Raw genomic sequence first — 18,290 nt, forward strand, 5'->3', positions numbered from 1 at the left:
CTCATCACCGATACTCGGTCCTAGCCGAAGTTGTTGCTGTTAGCCGTGTTAGCCGACAGGCGGCGGCTACAGGAAGGAACACGTTTAATATACTTGTACTTATTATTCTCATTTAATTTCAGACACATTTTTGTGCCTTGCTGCGCTTTGAGTGACCTAAATTTTAGTGTCAGACATCTGAGAACGTTTTAACAAGAAAATTACAATGTCCAAACAAGCACTCTCTTTGTAACATCGCCCAGCATCCACATGCAGATTCACCCTTTACATTATTAAATCTAAAATTTAAAAATTAATAATACAACTTAAGACCAGTCAGCAAATAGAAAAATTAACACCTTCCAATCAATATTTTTTTCACAAGCTGATATTTGTTACTTTAATGTTGTAAAATTTCACAGCATTTTGTTGTTTCAGACTCAGAAAACTTTATTTGTCCCCTGGAGGTAATTGTTGGTGTAGTTCCTACTGGGTCATTTGATTAATAACATTAGATTTAACAACACCATATAGTCTATTATTGCATACACACATTTTTCTGAATTATGCATACTTTGTACTTTTAATAAACTCCAAACTCCAATTATATTTCGCTAATGATGCTCATGCACATTTAATCAAGTGATATTTTCAATCTAAGACTTTAGCCTATAATAAGTTAGGAGTAATTTCTGTATTACTATATTTCTAAGTGGCTATGACCCATAGTGAGGATTACAGCTTATTTTCAGATAGTCTTTTTAAAACATACTTTAATAATTCTCGCTGCTGTTTACATTCTGACTAAAGCAACATCAGTATTATAAGCAGGGTCAATTCTTTTTCACTAATACAGATGCATTTTAGGTATTTTAAAGCAATAACATGGCTAAAAGGATACAAGTCTTTAAAAATCCATGTATTTTCTTTCAGTGTTGTCTGAAATCAAATATGCAATTAGCCGTGGTTCAATAAAAGCAAATACATCATAAAACCAACATACCATTAAAGATCGAACAAACAATTCTGTGATAAGAAACAGTGTTAAAGCTTTTGTGCATAGATGTTAAAGCATTTACTTTTGATTTTCCCTTTTGCAGAAGTCTAACCCCCACCTCCACACTACAACAAGCCTGCAGCCACCACAATTAGCAAGTGGAACGTGTCAGACAAGGTGTTTTGGTGCTAAAGTTCATGATTTCGCTTGGATCCACATTCAGAAAGTTAATTGGTATCCACAAAAACGCCACTGCTAATTAAACAAATCTCTTTGCCATTCCCTTTTAAAAAAAATTGTTTTGTTTTTGTCACTGTTGAGCCCACAGGCGCACCATCACCTTCAAGTGCTATTATGAGTGAGGACAACTGTGGGTGCAACAGGAAGCATGCAAAAATACAAAAGAGTTACTTTCAGGTGTGAAATAGGAAAAAGTGGGTATCTGTGAGTTGATATACAGTTTCATGTTTATTAAAATGGGACGGATTTACAGTTTTTACACTCCATCCACATTGGCATCGATTTAGAAAGCAACAAACAAGTACAAATGCAGTATATACATACCAGTATACATATATTTATAAAAGAGCATTTTTTCTCACAGAACTGATCAGTTTGTTGTTTGTTTTAAGTCATGTTGCAGAGGCCTTTTAGCCAAGCTACAATTATTCTTCAGACAGAAAGATGCTGTGCATAAGCAGTGTATTTCTGTCATGGAAAATGAGAGAAACCTACAGTATCTACAATGTTCAAATTTCCATGTTAGAAAAATAGTCAGAATGTTTACAGAAATTTTCCTGCAGAAATGGGTTGCAATTGGCTAGCATCGACAGCACAGGCACGAGAGAAACAAGCAAAACCCACAACAGTGATGTGTTTTTGTAGGCAGGACAACTGAGAATTTGTTAAAAATAAATAAATGTGTTTCTGTTTTATTACTAAGAATTACAAACTGATAACAGTTAGAAGACTTTCTTGTAACTGTTAGGATGACAGACAAGTGTTAAATAAGATATGGAGATACACAGTGATTTAAGTTTGTGTATTGTGTACAGCAGATTTACATAAACATGTTTTGTTTTTGTTAGTTTTCCCTCATTCATCCATTATAGAATTCCTGCATCTCCTGCCACCTTAATTAACACGAAGCGAAATAGGCTGACATTCTTTTGCAAAGCATCACTTCCAGCAAATATTTACGAATATATCCCTGATCTGGACTGGTCACCTAATTTAGCTACATAAACATTATTACATACACTTGCCCTTAGTTATGTCTGTCTGAGGGAATTATTTATGAGGTCTAAGTTGCACTTTGTTATCTGACACAAAAGCGACATTTGGAAAGTGCTGAAGAAGAGAGCAGTGTTCTGTGATGACAGGCCTGTAAAGAGGGCTTTGCGGGCTTCCATTTCTTTCCATTTTTGAGAAAGGTGCCATGATTAAAAGGTTAAAGCCATAACTCCAGGGCTCTAGAGGAAGCAGTTATAAAAGCTGAGATGAATTAAGTAACACTAAATGTTTTTTAGCCTAGCAAAGTTGTGGATGCTTTGTTTTCTCACAAGTCTAAGACATCGAGAACGTGTTCAGGCGTTATGTGCAGGTGCAATGTTATGCTTCACAATCATCATGATTGGAGATGCAGGAAGAATTCATCCTCGTCTACGTACTTTAACACACTTTAAAAGTATGTCTGATGGAAAAGTAGGGAGTATGAATTTGTACTTAAGTAAAGATTTTAATCCCACAGTTCGAATGACCACTAAAGCATTGCTTTTTAAACAAAACGGGATTATTTGTGAATGGATTTATGGCGTAACATAAAAACTGGATGTTTGGAGAATTAGTTCAACATAGTTTCGACCCCTGATTCCAAAAGCATATTCAAGGCAACAAGTAAATTGCATGTGAAGAAGCAATATCCATAAGCCAGTCCTTTAAAACACGCTACACATTACTGCCATCTTGTGGCAAATGTTTTTTTTTTTACAACTCGACAAAATGGACACAACATCTCATGAGCCTTGAAAAAGTAACTGATTTACCCACAGTTGGTAATACCTGAAATAAATGGCAGTTATCTCACTGCTTTTAGTCCCATTCTTTTTGAAAACTGTAAATGTTTATTCACGCTTGGAACATGTTACCTTCTAAAGATTTAAGCCAAATTTAATTTCAGAATGAAGTCTTTCATCGACTCAATATTACTTCATTTTCCCAAAAGTTGACTGAAACTGATATCCTGGTTTCAGGATTCAAATTGAATTGTATATAACAAAGACTGACTAAGCCACTAAAGGTTTAAAAATGCATCTTTTAATATCTATTATTTTAAGTTGGAGTGTAGGGTATTTCATCTGAAGTATAACTGAAACAAACTGTTCAGACTACATTGAAAATGCAGGCCCCAGAGTCAAACTTGAATGTAACACCAGTCAGTACACCCTTCATTACTGAGATTATGTTTAATTCATTTATTATTTTATGTTTTGTATGTCGACCTTGATTCTTGACGAGAGATTCTATCCTGCCGGGCATGGATGATACGAGTCTGACACAAATCTGTGGGGAAATATTTGGCTGTTCTTCACAGTTGATTCCTTTCAGCTGCTTTTAACTGGAGGGTTGTTGTTGCTCTGACTTCCACTTTAAAATACTTCAGAGTTTTTCAAGTGGTGCACATATTGGCCAAGTCACACCTTCCATTTTTGTCTTTTTTAATAACTCGTGCGATTGTTGCAGTGTTTGGGATTGTTCTCGGTTTGGAAATATTCCCTGGCTGCCAAGCTTCTTGAGACTGGGAGTCATCTTTTAATTTAGTATTTCAGTACAAACTTCCAGTCATTGTGCCATTTATAAAAGTGCTCCTTTACACCTTTAGTTATCACACAGCTTCATACCAGCACACTTTCACCACACAGTCAGCGCTATCCAAACCAAACATGCTGGCTGGTTGGTTTATCTTGACTCTGTGCCCTATCAAAAACATTAGGCTTCTTTGGCAACACCAGATCCTGTTGTTTTGCATCATTTTCAGAGCAATTGCTTCCTTCATGGATGCCGTCTGAAGTGTTTGACTTCACGTGACACCCTTCACATCATCAGAGCGTCAGTGAAGCACCGCTTTTCACAGACAATCCTTGTGCCAAGCACTTACCAGCCTTTTAATTTCCAATGCAAGATGGTGCAATTGGAAGTGTGGCTCTTGCTTTACCTGCCAACCACTGCTGCAGCTGTTTCTGATTGTGTTAGTTTGCTGATGCTCTTCTATCCTTTCTCATCATTATGACAACTCTCAATCGGTTTCCTACCTTGCTGAGGCACTTGCTTATTGTAATTGTGAAGCCATGCTGCAGGCCAAAATTGAGAACGCAGTGGTGTTCACAGGTACGTTTTAAACCTTGATCATCAACTGGATTTCTGTTGCAGCGGTCAAAGGCAAGCAGACTTGTGGTGAGCTGACGTTTTACTCTGGAGCCTGTATTTCAATGTGCACTATCAGACCAGTTTGTGTTTAACCATACATCAGATCAAATACACTACAATCTGATGTGAAAATAGTAATTATTTCACATCTTTCATCTTGAATCATTTAACATTGCTTGGTATAGACTGTATATACCCTGATCATACAAACAAAATGGATTTATGACAGCAGGTGGGCAATGAAGATCCCTCTCGATTTATTTTACTCAAAGCCAGACAATACTTAGGAAGCTTGATTTCACATGAGCTGCTGCTTTTCACTCAGCCATAACATTTGCTGTCACGTTTAACCATCTGTGTAACTCATCAGTAAAGATCCGTGTAATTTGTGAAAGTTTTAGAAGGTCAGTCTGATTGGTCCTTAATGTATTCTGAGATCTTCAGTCACACTTACTGACGATTAGTGAAGCAGTGTCAGATTTCATGTAGTGCTTTACAAGGTTACGCTCCACAGACGATAACAGGACATTCAAAATCTAGTAGGTTTGGATCAAATTGTTGCTGTCAAGTCATCAACTGAAATACTGTGATACACTGTCCATTGATCTTATGGCTGAGGGTAAATAAAGCAGCAGTGAGACCAGATCAGAGCAGAATGTAAATGATATACATAAAAGATTCCATTTCCATCAGTACTGATGAGTCTTTGTAATATTTCACATTAAACCCCAACACTGCAATGTGCAAGTTAGGACAGGATTAATATACCCATATGGGTTGATTAGACCACAACCGTAACAGCTGTAATACTATTCATGCTTCAAAAAAAAAATTTGCAACAGGATTCAAATGTTGTGTGTTCTGCGTTTCAAGCGGTCTCTCAAATTCAGATTCAAAACTGTACGAGCGAAGACAGGACGGGCTAAGAACTGAACTGAAACTTTAAGTCTGAAAGTGTGGTACAATTGCTGCACATGAATAAATAGCTGAAATCCTCTGTTCCTCCCTCGCACATGTACAAACTCGCCCAGCTTTCTTTGTGTTTCTTGTTGACTCCACTGCAGATCCTACCATGGAAATCGGTGTTCTGTGCTTTTTGCTATCCCCACAGTCCCCAGCCATCCAAAAATCTCAGTGCGTCCTGCTTTTACTTCAGTGCCTCTGATCACAGATCACATGGTTGTTTGAAGGGTCAAGTCTCACGTATGGTTACTGCTATTAGTCAACTGTCTCTTTGTGGGAGAGTCTCTTACTCTCTGTGCGACACAGTGAGTATGGACGGGCACTCCACCTGGCAGACACACCACGGCCGGCTCACTGAAGGTGTTGTGGCACAGGTGGCATCCCTTCTTTTCAGACACAAAGATGGGTTTCTTGCGCTCTTTCAGCTGGAGGGAAACGAACATATAAGAAGAGTTACAATGAGTCCAATCAGCAATGACTACATAAATAACATTCTAAAATGATCAGTTCGATCAGTTCTCAACTCAAATTTCTACTGATAAAATGAATAACATTACATGAAATATTTGTCAGTCAAACAATTTGGCTCCGGGAAAAAACAAAGCTCCATATCCTTCACACAAATCCAGGAGACTTAAATTTCTGCCTTTTTAAAATCAGTTTATCTGCTAGTTCTTCATTTATTCAATATATGTTTGATCTTCCGTGTCAAAATCTGGACATGCCATTGACCATGGAGTTGTAATCAGATTTCTTTTTCTGTTTGACAAACAGTCATAAACACAAACGTACTCCGTTTCCTCAACCACATAGGACACAAAACTACATCAAATAATAACATCTGAGAAACAACTGTTCTGTGTTTTTGTTTGGAAGAATTACTTAAATCATTAACTGATTTGTAATCAGACCATACTCAACAATATACAACCAGAAAATGCATCTAACACCTCCATTTTAGACACAAATGTTTCATATTTGTTTGGAAAAATTACTTAAATTATTAAATAATAATTTAAAAGTATTTTCTGACTAATTAGCTCAACTTTACTTTGGTTTGCTGCACATATCTGAGAGATGTTACTTCAATGTATGTAAAACAAGTACTATGGAGTTTTTATACTCAGTGTATTGTTGTTAATCTGTTGTAAAACTAATGGTGTCTTGTGTTTTAAATAACAATCTTGGGAACAAAGCCACGAACACATTAACCAAGTACGGTAGTTGTAGGAAGAATTATTATTATTACTTTCAATTTAAACAACATGCACATTATTGTATTAAGTGATGGTTTCTCACCCTGTCGTGCAGCAGCTGAACGTTCTCAGAGTGGGCTAGCCCCAGAGTGATCTGGGAGGTACGGCAGGCGTGCATACTGGCCCTGACGGCTCGACCCAGAAAGGGCCGCAGCAGCTGCAGTGACCAGCCTTCAGGGAGCATTCGCAGAACACGGACTGCATCAAACACCTCGCCGTGCCGGTTCAGTAGGTCCACTGCTGCCATCTCCAGCTCACCAGTGCCACCTCCTGCTGCCGTCTGAGCATTTCCAGGAAGGCTCCCATCTAAATACACCCCTAAGAGCAGGTGAAATAGCTGCTGCCGGTACTCAGAATCTCGACAAGAAGAGGCCCATATGCAAAAGGCCTCAGCGGACGGGAAGTCTCTTAATTTGTGCACTAAAATGTGTAGTGCTTTGTCATGCTCCTCTAGTTTTCCATGTAGTGTTGCACGCTCTAGCAGCAGTTGTTCACAGTTCTCCATTTTACCTAATCAGAGCAGAATAAGACAGCACATTAGGGGCTGAAACCTGCAAAATAATCTCTCCAACTGCACAATTACAAGATAAATGTCATTATGTACTTTATAAGTGACTAAACAACAGCTTAATTAAAATGTTCTGAAGGCTGGTTAAGATCCACTATTAAGCAAAAATAGAAAGAACAATGTTCAAAGTAGAACACTCACCTAAAAGAAACTGTACACGGTAAAGGTTGGACTCCCTGAGCAGGGCCTGGAGCCGCTCTCTAGCTTTGGTCAGCTGCTCTTCATCTGTTGACGACTCCGACAACAAAGATAAGACCCTCTCCAGGTACATCACAGCCAGGTGTGTGTGGAACTTCTCCTTCTGCATTCACAAACATGGAAGAATCCAATAAGCTCTCCATGAGGAAGGTGCTCAGTGAAATAATACAAATATTTATTGTAAAAGCAGTTATCTGGAAACATTGTTTCCAAATGACATTATACCGATATTAGCTTGATTTACTACTCTGCATAAGAAATTAAAGCAGCATTTTTATTTACCCTAATCTAAGACTTATTGCAGTCTCTAAGTTGCACCACAAATGCACATTAACAAAGGCAGTGTCTGAACACCTAAAGGAAAGAGGGGACATCACTGGCATCAACTTTACAACAGATTCTGACATATCCATAAAAAGGTTCTAATTTACCAGCTTCTACAACTGATTTTATCAGCAGCTCACGTATCAGACTGTGGTTAAACTGAGCAGCTTTCAAGTGTGAAGTCAGGTTAAAAAGCGTGTAGATGAAGGAAATCCTGAAAAAGAGCAATGCTCTGAGTGAATACCTCTTGGTTAACTAAGCATTCAACCATCCTTTTTCTTGAGTACTCAAACATATGGTGCCAGACTCCTGGAATGAAGGGTTTACAGCCACTTTAAAGGCAACCTTAAAGTAAATGTAGGTGGAAGTGAAGGACGGTGCTACCCACTCAGCCGCTGTGTCTCCTGTGACCTGCTTCATCAAAACACTTTGATAATTAGTGGTAAACGGTGAGACTGCTGCAATCCATGTGTGTATTCATGACAATAGCACAGTTCAACACTTTTGAAGAACTGATACTGCAGGGAAATTCCTCTTATGATGCTTGTTGCCCTGCAGCAAGGTTAGAGTTTGCATCAGCTACAATAAAGTGACTGATGCAAGGACAGACTTGGTCTATTGTAAGGACACCTCAACAGTTCATTCAGTTGCCTGTCTCACACTTTTCTGATGGGACAGCTATACTTCTGTTGTAATCAATCCAGCTGCTTTACACAGCAGGGTAAAACATAGCTCTGTGTGCCCTTAAATAGGGTAAACTTTATAATTTACGCTGTCTGTATACTTGTATTCTCCCCACATAACCATTGTGATTGTGTGATGTACTGCAAAAATCAAAAGATTGACAATTCAATATTGTGCCTGAATGCCTCCTGTGTAGAGACACAGAGCACCAGAGCTGCTGCTTTGCTAACATGTTCTTCACCTCTGAGTTCATGCTCATCACAGTCACTGTCACATTTGTCTTTACCAGCTGATATTTTTTGTCCATTTCTGGTACCTGTATCCTTCTCTCCAGCACCAGATGTTCCAGGTAGAGGAGCAGCGCCTGGCCGTGCTTCCCCAGGTAAGTGATGACATCATCAGGGTTCGTTTCTGGCTGATCTTTTCTGACAGGCCTCTTTGTAAAGATGTGAACACCTATCTAAAAACAGAAAAAGAAAGACAAGGTTATTACCACTATTGCTCTACCACATAATGAAAAATGCCAAAAAGTGATGCTAGTGATGACCGAAGATACTCAACAACTCAGTGTTCCAATAGACTGTAATGTGCAAGTCAGACATAAACTGAGTTGTATGCCACTAAATTATGTAAGAGGGTTCAATAAGAACTCAGCACTTGCTATTTTTAAATAGGACATTGAAGAAAAAATTTGCAAGCAGTGGAAAGTGACAAATGACATTCTTCCAAAAAATCAACTTTACATCAAATTGATTAGAACTAATAACTTGACATCAGAGTTACATTTGAGGTAACCTACGGTGGGATCCTTCCGCAAAGCCCAGTCTGCATACTTCCATACAAGGTCCAGATTGGAGGAGGAGCAGAGAAAGTCCACAATGTACTCGTAAAGATCAGATCTTGTGGAGTCCTGCAGATCCCCATCTACCACACGAATCCACAACTGTAAGGAAAAGAAAAAAACAAAAAACGGGATCAGCATTGTGTTTCCTCAGATTTCTCTGTAGGAATCAATAATGGAAAACATTTAGGCATACATACACACCTGAACCGCTGCGGAATCCTGACCATTATAGTGATAGAGCAGTCCAAGTGCAAAATATCTACAACGGAGAGACAAAAAAAAAAAAGCAAAAATGAAGCGAGCGAGGTCTCTCCCTCAAGATTACTTTGAACAGAGTAATTAAATTGGCTCAACTAAAGTGGACACAGTATTAAAGCTTTACCAGGATGTTAATTACCAGCATGGGGCAAGGAAAAGTATTTACCCAACAAAGCCCCATGTTGGTCTGTCCCTCAAGGAATTTATGAAATTTGGAGCTATGATAATTAATGAAAATTATACTGATTCCCACAGTGATCCCACAGTGGTGTTTTTTTGCTAATTACCACAGTTTTAAAAATTATTTATTAACAGTTTCACAGTGTTTCAGATTAAATTGCATGCTCAGTTAATGGAGGTTCTATAGAAGTGATGCCTCATGCAGTGATAAAATATGTGTAGAACGCAGAATGCACTTTTTTTTTCCCCACTTAAAGGTAAGAGTATACACACTTGTGATATTTCTCCAGCCATGGGACACTGTCTGCTAGCACACAGGCGTTGTCTGAAGCTAGGAGGTCTAAAAGGCTATCATGATCCTGTTCAGCATACAGCTTCAACAGTGCTGTGTCCACATCCTCCCTGCAGCCATTCACCACTTCTGTGCTTCGTACCTGCATATACAGAGGAAGGGGGGGGGGGGGAGTGAGCCACATGCTATACAGTACCACAAAAATTTAGGACAAAAGTAAATGATTCGAGTTACCTCTCCTAAATAACTAATAAGGAATTTCTTGCATCGTAACACTTTTTCCTGGTCACCCTGTGCCAGATGGTTGAGATCTGCAAACTCATGCAGAGGAGGGTGGCATCGTGTGAATGAGGAAGAAGCCGGCAGCAGCAGCGGGTAGAGAGATATCAGCTCTCGTACATCCAACTGACCCTTCCTGAAAAATGTAACAGTAGGGTCACAAAAGCTGCTAATGCATGAGGCAATAAAGAACTAAAGGTCAAGAACTCGGTGCAGTCAGTGAGTACTGACCACCTCTTATGATTAACACTTTCAAACAGGACTGGAAACATAAGCTCTGTGGTGGAGGCGTTAATAAAATTATAAAGCTTTCTTGTGGTTAACAAATATTAGCAACTAAAAGGTTCCCAGTAAAGGTGACCTAAAGTTGGGACTACTTATGTTGTAGATACGTTCTGATTTGTAGGATCAGCTGATCAATTTCATGTTTGCTGTTCAAGATGTAACAATTTATTCCAACAGTGGGCCGAAAACAAAGTCTAAAATTAATCAAATGTAAACACAGATCCTTTTACAATATTTATCACTAAATAAAGCTTTATAAGTGACATTGCTATTTTATGAAATCCTTGGATCTGTGTGGTTCTTGCTATACTTAAGCCACAAAGCGTTCAACCACGTGACAGAGCCATTCTACAAAAACCGAGCACTCTGACTCTTACCTGAAATGTTCTTTCGCTTCCAAAAACTGAAGTTGTCCAAACTGTATGAAACCTGCCTGCTGGAGGATTCTTTTGTGCAAAATCTGCAGAAAATGACAACAACGAATACAATTTTGTTTTTAGTTAATAATGCAATTCAGCTCAGGTTATTAGTTTGCATTACTAATCTCTGAAAACCATGTTATCATGTTATAAGTGAATATTAGTGACACCGGTATCGTCATAGCATCATCCTTTCAACATACTTCAGCCATAAAAATCAAAAGCAGCACTCAGATACCTGGAACCTGTCTTTGGGAATATTCCTCTGCGCTCCCTCTGTTAAGATGAGCGCCTCCTCCACTCTGTGACCGGCCAGTAAGTCTTGAATCTGCCTCTCCAGCGGCAAAGGAACCAAGACATACACGGCCTTAGTGGAAGCCAGAATGACCTTCCCTAAAATCCACAACACACACACACACACACACACAGGTCAGATTACAGGCAAAACAGTTGTAATGTAGAGCAAATCAAAATCTTCGTGACAGAGTTTCCTACTTCAGTTCAGTTCAATTTCAGTTGTAATTTCTGTTTTTGCATCTGTCTAGAGCCTAACACCAATTTACTTTTTTATTTTTAAAGCTAAGCTCAGTGACATTTCATTTCTAACACTGAACTGAAATATTGGTAATAGGAAGTGGTTGGCAGCGCCTCAGATCCCATTAAGCTGTCAGCCACTTTCGGTTAAAAGGTTTTGGTTTTAGTCCAGCTAGCCAAATCGATGACTTTTTCAGACCCCAAACTATTTATGAATTAAAGCATGTTCTCCCATTTCCATTTTCCATGGAACAGTGTGTACTTGAAAGTTCAAATCACCTCAAGAATTGATGTTGTATTACCAACATAATGCTAACTTCAGGTAAAGCTTCATGCATCTGTAGTAAATAGTTTGATTCGACGCCACAGGCTGAAAGCTCTGAGAGAAGCAACAAGTGAAGATACCTTCAAAGTCTTGCAGAATGTGTCCCTCCCTGAATGAAAGGGTCTGTTTGAGTTGTTGGTCCAACATGCTGTGGATTGTGATGAAGCTCTCATCCAAAGCCACCACGTATGGAAAACAAACCGCCGCACCAATAACACTCTCTGACCAGTTGACTGGAGCCCGCTGGGATATCCCTTCTGCATTGGCAAACATACCTGGAGAGGCAATTTTAGCATTCACTGAGCTAAAGAAACACTTTCCAAAACATTCAATTCCTACTGATAATTCAGTTTGCAGGATAAAGGCCGTTTAAGAGATTTTATTGCCAAAAGCAAACAAAAAATACGTCATTAAGCACTGCCTTTCGCAAATCAATAAAAAAAACTATTAAAGCAAAAATGGGAAACCAAGGCAATCAGACAAATGTGAGGTGATATTTCGACAGTAAAAGTGCAAAACAACACGCTCTCCATTACAGAGATGCTGTAGCTAGAAGAGTTGTGTTAGCCTTTTTGGAGTCCTGCCCCAAATAATTAGCATTTAAATCAGATTTGGCAGTTTGGAGCTGGCTTACAGTTAGAGTGTTTCTGCACAGACTTACCCAGACCACCAGGTGCTGCCAAGAGAAACTCCTCCCTGCTGATCCTCTTCACAATGGGTCTCCTCTCCTCGCTGTTGTACGGAAAGAGATCCTGGGAGGCTCCTGTGTTGTAGTTAAGGATCATGTACTGCGTAGTCAGAGCCAGACACAGGAAGTAACCATCCAGACTGACGGCGCAGGGCTGCTCGGGAGTGGTCACCTCTTTGACCAGCTGCACTCTGTCCTCATACACCATGTAAATCTGTACTGTCCGGCGCTTGGAGGAGAGCACGCACATTTCCACGCAGAAGGGATCACCGTTCACCGGGTTCTCGTTAATGCAGAACGCCGTCACACCTCTGATCTTGGCTCCACCTCCTGCTGCTGAGGGCACGGTCTCCAATGTCACCATGTCCACGAGGAACACTATGCCATCGCAAAGCACTATCAGACGCTCCAAAGCAGAGGCGGCCCGCAGCTCAGCGACTGGTTTCTTGAGGCCCAGGTATTTGTGTAGCAGCTTCTGTGCTGAGTAACTCAGTTTCCCTTTGGATGAAGTGACCTCCTCCAGCAGAAAGTGGTGGATGAAGCAGTCATTGGTGCCCACATACAAGTGCTTTCCACAGCATTCAATGCACTCAATGTTGATGCGAGCTTTGTCGCCCATGAGGAGGTCTCGCTCCACAGCGGGGACTAGCTCAAAAGCCTTGACACTCATCTCAGCCAAGGCATCTACACTAGATGATAGAAAACAGACAGGCATCAACAAAACTGTAGTCAAATTAAAATAATCAATACTAAAGTACACTGCACAACATTTTCCTGTGATACATTATTTATCGACAAGCTGGGTGTGTCTCTTACTCACAACAAACTCTGGATCTAGTCTGCTTCTAGACAGCTCAGAAACTTTTTAGAATGTTGACTATGTGTACGTAAAACACAGCGTTGACCTCAGGAGAAATGTGACAGCGTGACATTAGAAATGACATTTCAAACTTCTGGTTTGCAGCTTTGTATGTAACCAACATCACACAGAGGTTGGTTTATGCTCAGTGTGTGCTTTTGGCTATGGAAACTGAATACTTCTCATCAAAGTCAATTCAAGAGAAGGACATGTTGTGAATAAAATGCACTCTGTATTTTTAAAGGCACTCTATATTTTAGATTATTTCCTGAAAATGTCTATCAGACTTTGCAGTCCGACACAAAGATGATTGTAGACTACAGCTCATGGTCACATATTGGGCATTTAATTTAGGATTTGGCAAACTTATATCTTATGTGTGTTGACAGATATGACTACACAAAGTAAAGATACACATACATACACTGATACAGCCTTCTCTCCTAAGCTCAACTTTACTGTCTATCCTGTTGCACTAACTTAGCTTCTTTATTATCATCTTTTCCTCTACTTCACTTCTTTACTAAAATCTCCTCTTTTACGCCTTTGAATCAAGTTGGTCCTCTTAGTATATGAGTTGGCGCTGGCTTGTGATTTTTAACTATTTTGATACACATTAGCTTACAGGCTGTTGGGCTCAAGCAGTGATAGCTAATGACGTTAGCAACAGCTAGCTTCCCAAATCTAGACGCTAACGGCAGCAGCGCAAAATAGTCACTAAATAACAGTGACTATGTGAAGGCAACATATATTGTACGTAAGATAACATATATTAGGCATGTAATAAAGTCCTAGTCAGTTTTTAACTAACATGTTAGCTTTTGGGCCAGCTAGCTGAGCTAACTTTAGCTTTCACAGACCAGTGGTGCCAGCAAGCTAATTAAAGTAAAGCTAGAAGCTACAATTTCAACGTGGCTAAAGAAACGCTTGTTCATGCTGTATTTCAACAAGCCTTACGGTTGCTTTTCAACACAAGTGTCAGCTTGAAGAATAACCCCATATTTTCCTCTCGGCCTCCCCTCCCTTGAGATGATGCTCTGCGCACCAACTCCCTGCCCAGTTTCTCACGGAGCTGTCGGCGTTAGCCAGCGAACCTACCGCTGCAGTCAGCACTCAGGACGGCAGGCCGGATCACCACCAACAGGCGAGCCTTACTGCTCCGAAAACCGCGGCCATGACATGTATTTACAGTTAAACGTCATTAAAGCCATGGTGCTACAGTCGACACGGCACTGACAGATTGTGAAATACAGCTTTGAATGGTGGGTCTTCCTTATCCAGGATAAAACACCGCCCATTTGCATTGAACCCCCGCTGGCTGCAGGTGATACGAGGCTGCGTTCAAGACTGTCCAGCAGTTGTTGCAGACGATTTCTTAACGCATTTCAAATTCACTTTAAGTGCCATTTTTATCTTGTATTATATAGAAAGCAAGTTTATTTATATAGCACCTTATTACACACAGAATTTATTTAAAGTGGTTTACATGCAAAGTTAAACAATGTACACTAAAACCACTAGTCACAAGAACAGCTTCTTCCCCACTGCCATCACCCTAATAAACAGCTGAGCCATTCCTCCACAAATGTACAATAGATAGTATTCCAATGGATATGTACAGTACTTTTTGCACTATGAACATTCTCTGCTTTTTGCACTGTATCATCATGTAGCAATCATCATTTTGTACTACTATGTTCAAATATTCCTTTCTAGCTTGTAAATATCTTTATATTAGTGTTATGATTGTTTTTATTACTACTATTTTTTCCCTGTTCTTCTTTCTATAGTTTCTTTATTTTTATTATTGTCTTTCCATACTCCTAGGGTGACACCAATAGCTGAAATCAAATTCCTTGTATGTTGTGTATGTATTTGGCCATTAAACCTGATTCTAAATCTGATTATGGTAAATATCATGTAAAAGATAAAATACAAAATGCATCAAGATAAAATGAAATTGATTCGATTTAATAAACCCAAAACAGTAGGGACGGGTTGAATCAAGTGCACATACACATACACTACTGTTTACAAGTTTAGGGTCACTTAGAAATGTCCTTATTTTTTAAAGAAAATCATTTTATTTCAATGAAAATAGGATTAAATTAATTAGAAATACAGTCTAGACATTGTTAATGTCGTAAATGACTATTCTAGCTGGAAACAGCTGATTTTTAATGGAATATCTGCATGGGTACAGAGGAACATTTCCAGCAACCATCACTCCTGCATTATGTTAGCTAACGGTGTTGAAAGGCTAATTGATGATTAGAAAACCACTGTACAATTATGTTAGCACATGAATAAAAGTGTGAGTTTTCATGGAAAACATGAAATTGTCTGGGTGACCCCAAACTTTTGGACGGTGGTGTACACTTGAAAGAAGACAAGCAAAATAAAAAAGTGTATTTTAAGAAATAGATACATAAATAAATGCATATTTGTCATGAAATAGATAAATGTGACTATGTAATAAATCCCAAAACAAATAAGTGAGACAATTAATGTATAAAATGTAATTGTAATGTAATAAAACAGTGGTTTTATTTTATTTTTTAAGATTTATTTTAGGGGACTTTCACTTCCTAATGTCACATTAATTTATTTCAGGATTTATCTTATAGCCATATTTATTTATTTCATCAGAATATTTATAAATGTATGTGTGTATTTAATACTGAATAAAACAATAATTCCATACATATGATTAATGATGCATTTAAGTTGCCCCTGTAACAAAAAAATGGATGGTAATTGTGGGTGTGTGAGATATATTTATCAAAATGCTCACTTTATAAAACTTTATATGCAAATAAATTCAGCTGAACAGAAATAATGATTATATTTATTCCGCATTTGAAACTCATAAACCAGCTAAAAACATATATACGTAAAAACATATTTTACAAATGAATCAAATAAAAATAAATTAATAAAATAAATTAATAAAAACATAGATATTTTTGCAACCTTGCCATCCTCAAACTTTAATGCAAATGATCACAAGTTTTGTTACAGACGCTGACAGACATTTTTGAATTGCAAGATAAAATACCAGAGGCAGTCAAGGAGTTTCAAAATAGTTCCTAAAGAAAAATCTTTCACAGCATACAGTTTTACAGAGCATAACAAGTAAAACACAAGTGCCATCTGCCAGCAATTTTTGTTACAATATATCAGAGTGTCTGTGATATATAGGTGTATTTACATGAATTTATATTATATATTGTCACTTTGTTTTACTTTGCAAAACATCCAACATCCATTTTACATTGCCATGAAGTGCTGGAGCTGAGATTTAAAAATTTAATTGAAGAATTAAACACAAAATACCAGGGGACTTAAATGCTCTCTAATATGTTGATATCAGACATTTGACTGTTTGGTCAGGCTCAGAGAAAAGAGATTCTAATGACAAGGATGTGTTTTTTTCTTGACTTGTGACTTGATGGAAATTGATTTCTTTTTTTATTCAGTTTTAAATAAAGAAATACATTTTCCTTTAAAATAAATAAATAAATACGAAAATATATAAACTGTTATAATAAATACTTGAGGCAATAAATATATAAATTAATGTTAATAAAATAGTTTATATAATTTTTCAAAGTGCTCATTTTTTTATTTATTTATGAGACTTTAATTTTATAATACCATATTCATTTATTTTATAGTATTATTTATTAATTCTTGTTTTTTATATGTATATGCGGACAACAAATGCAGTCTGGATTAAACAGGGCCAATGAACGAAGTTTTGAGAATGGCGGTGTCTCCGATAATGGGAGACGCCAGCGTGTCGTCATTTGCTATGGTCACGTGGGACAAGACTGCTACTGGTTGGCAAGAACCGGCAGTAACATAACGGCTTGCTACGAGAACGGTATCGGGTTTGAAACAAATACGTAAAGTTATCGCTTTTCATGAATGAAATTGCACATGTATTTACCACAATGGTAATAGCGTGTGTAGTTGTTGGTTGTACGAAGCGTTTTGAGAATGGATCAGGCTTGAAATTTCACTGAATACCGATGTCAGGAGAGAGAAGATGGCGGTGGCTTCAGCCATCAACAGGAAAAATTGTACCCCAGTAAGCAGCAGAGATCGTGTTAGTAGCTCCCACTTTTCTTCAGTAAACTATTCAACAGTTTAGCATGTTTAGTATGTCCAACTTTGAGCTTATTTACCAAAAGATATTGATTTAGTGTCGCATCCTTCGCGTGAAGCGATCTCTACACTTTCGGTTTGGTTCAGTGTTGCCATGTGTTACCGATCGCTTTTTAGGCGATGAAAGTATACTAAAGTCGAATCTCCTTAAGCCAGCAGCCTCATATTTGTAACCACATTTGTTTCTGTATGCGTCTAGCGATCGTTTTTTAGAATTGTCCTCTTTTCGATCACCAGTGCTGTGGGTCTGTTACTGTTACATAGAAGTCATACTGCAGACAAAAAATACAGCAACTTCTTGACGTTTCTTTGACATCTTGTTGAAGATTAACAGAAGATATATTATTTTTAATTCATAATTATATATTTTTGGGGGGGTGAACTGCCCAGCGGTGTCAATCAATTAAAAATAAATGTCGGTGAAGGAAATGTCGGCCACAATGAAGGATCGTCAACCCACCCAGTCTTCAAATTGTAGGGATCTGGCAAGGTTTTACTGTTTCCCTGATATCTCAGCTTACTCACGTATATTTGTCGGGCCTCAGGTAATAAGGATTGAGCATAATCGGACAATTTCACGTAAGGATAGTTCGCATTGTTAATCATCAGCCATTGTTCCTCTGGTTCCTCTTGCCAACCAGAGCAGTAATCGCATGACGTCGTGACGTCACTGTTTGTAAACACTGGCGTCTCCCTGGACAAACCAATGACGTATATATATATATATATACGTCATTGGGACAAACTGTAACTAACGTTCAA

At 38.5% G+C, this 18,290-nt stretch overlaps 1 protein-coding gene across 2 annotated transcripts; it reads right to left on the bottom strand.

The window, feature by feature from the left end:
• Positions 1–1,425: 1,425 nt before the first annotated feature.
• tgfbrap1 (transforming growth factor, beta receptor associated protein 1) lies at positions 1,426–14,689 on the bottom strand. 2 transcript variants are annotated; one of them, XM_022191522.2, is made up of 13 exons: positions 14,457–14,689; positions 12,473–13,183; positions 11,892–12,086; positions 11,191–11,345; positions 10,911–10,993; positions 10,204–10,384; positions 9,951–10,111; positions 9,441–9,498; positions 9,195–9,338; positions 8,712–8,855; positions 7,331–7,490; positions 6,665–7,131; positions 1,426–5,790 (listed from the first exon to the last, which is right to left on the bottom strand). In XM_022191522.2, exons 2-13 carry the CDS (start codon positions 13,167–13,169, stop codon positions 5,602–5,604), a joined length of 2,634 nt encoding a protein of 877 aa, XP_022047214.1. In that variant the 5' UTR covers positions 13,170–13,183; positions 14,457–14,689; the 3' UTR covers positions 1,426–5,601. The 2 variants fall into 2 exon arrangements, with proteins under 2 accessions (XP_022047214.1, XP_022047213.1); XM_022191521.2 differs by having other exon boundaries at positions 12,473–13,188.
• Between the last annotated feature and the right edge of the window lie 3,601 nt (positions 14,690–18,290).

This window comes from Acanthochromis polyacanthus, chromosome 2 (assembly GCF_021347895.1).
Source record: "Acanthochromis polyacanthus isolate Apoly-LR-REF ecotype Palm Island chromosome 2, KAUST_Apoly_ChrSc, whole genome shotgun sequence".
In the NCBI taxonomy this organism is placed as follows: Eukaryota; Metazoa; Chordata; class Actinopteri; family Pomacentridae; genus Acanthochromis; species Acanthochromis polyacanthus.

What these genes read in the sequence shown, in the direction of transcription:
- tgfbrap1 (XM_022191522.2), bottom strand. Translation starts at nt 13,169, where the DNA reads ATGAGTGTCAAGGCTTTTGAGCTAGTCCCCGCTGTGGAGCGAGACCTC. An exon ending in TTCCCAAAGACAGGTTCCAG is followed by an intron (nt 10,994 to 11,190) that starts GTATCTGAGTGC and finishes CATTTTCTGCAG; the next exon opens with ATTTTGCACAAAAGAATCCT. An exon ending in TGCTGGAGAGAAGGATACAG is followed by an intron (nt 7,491 to 8,711) that starts GTACCAGAAATG and finishes TTGTGAATGCAG; the next exon opens with AAGGAGAAGTTCCACACACA.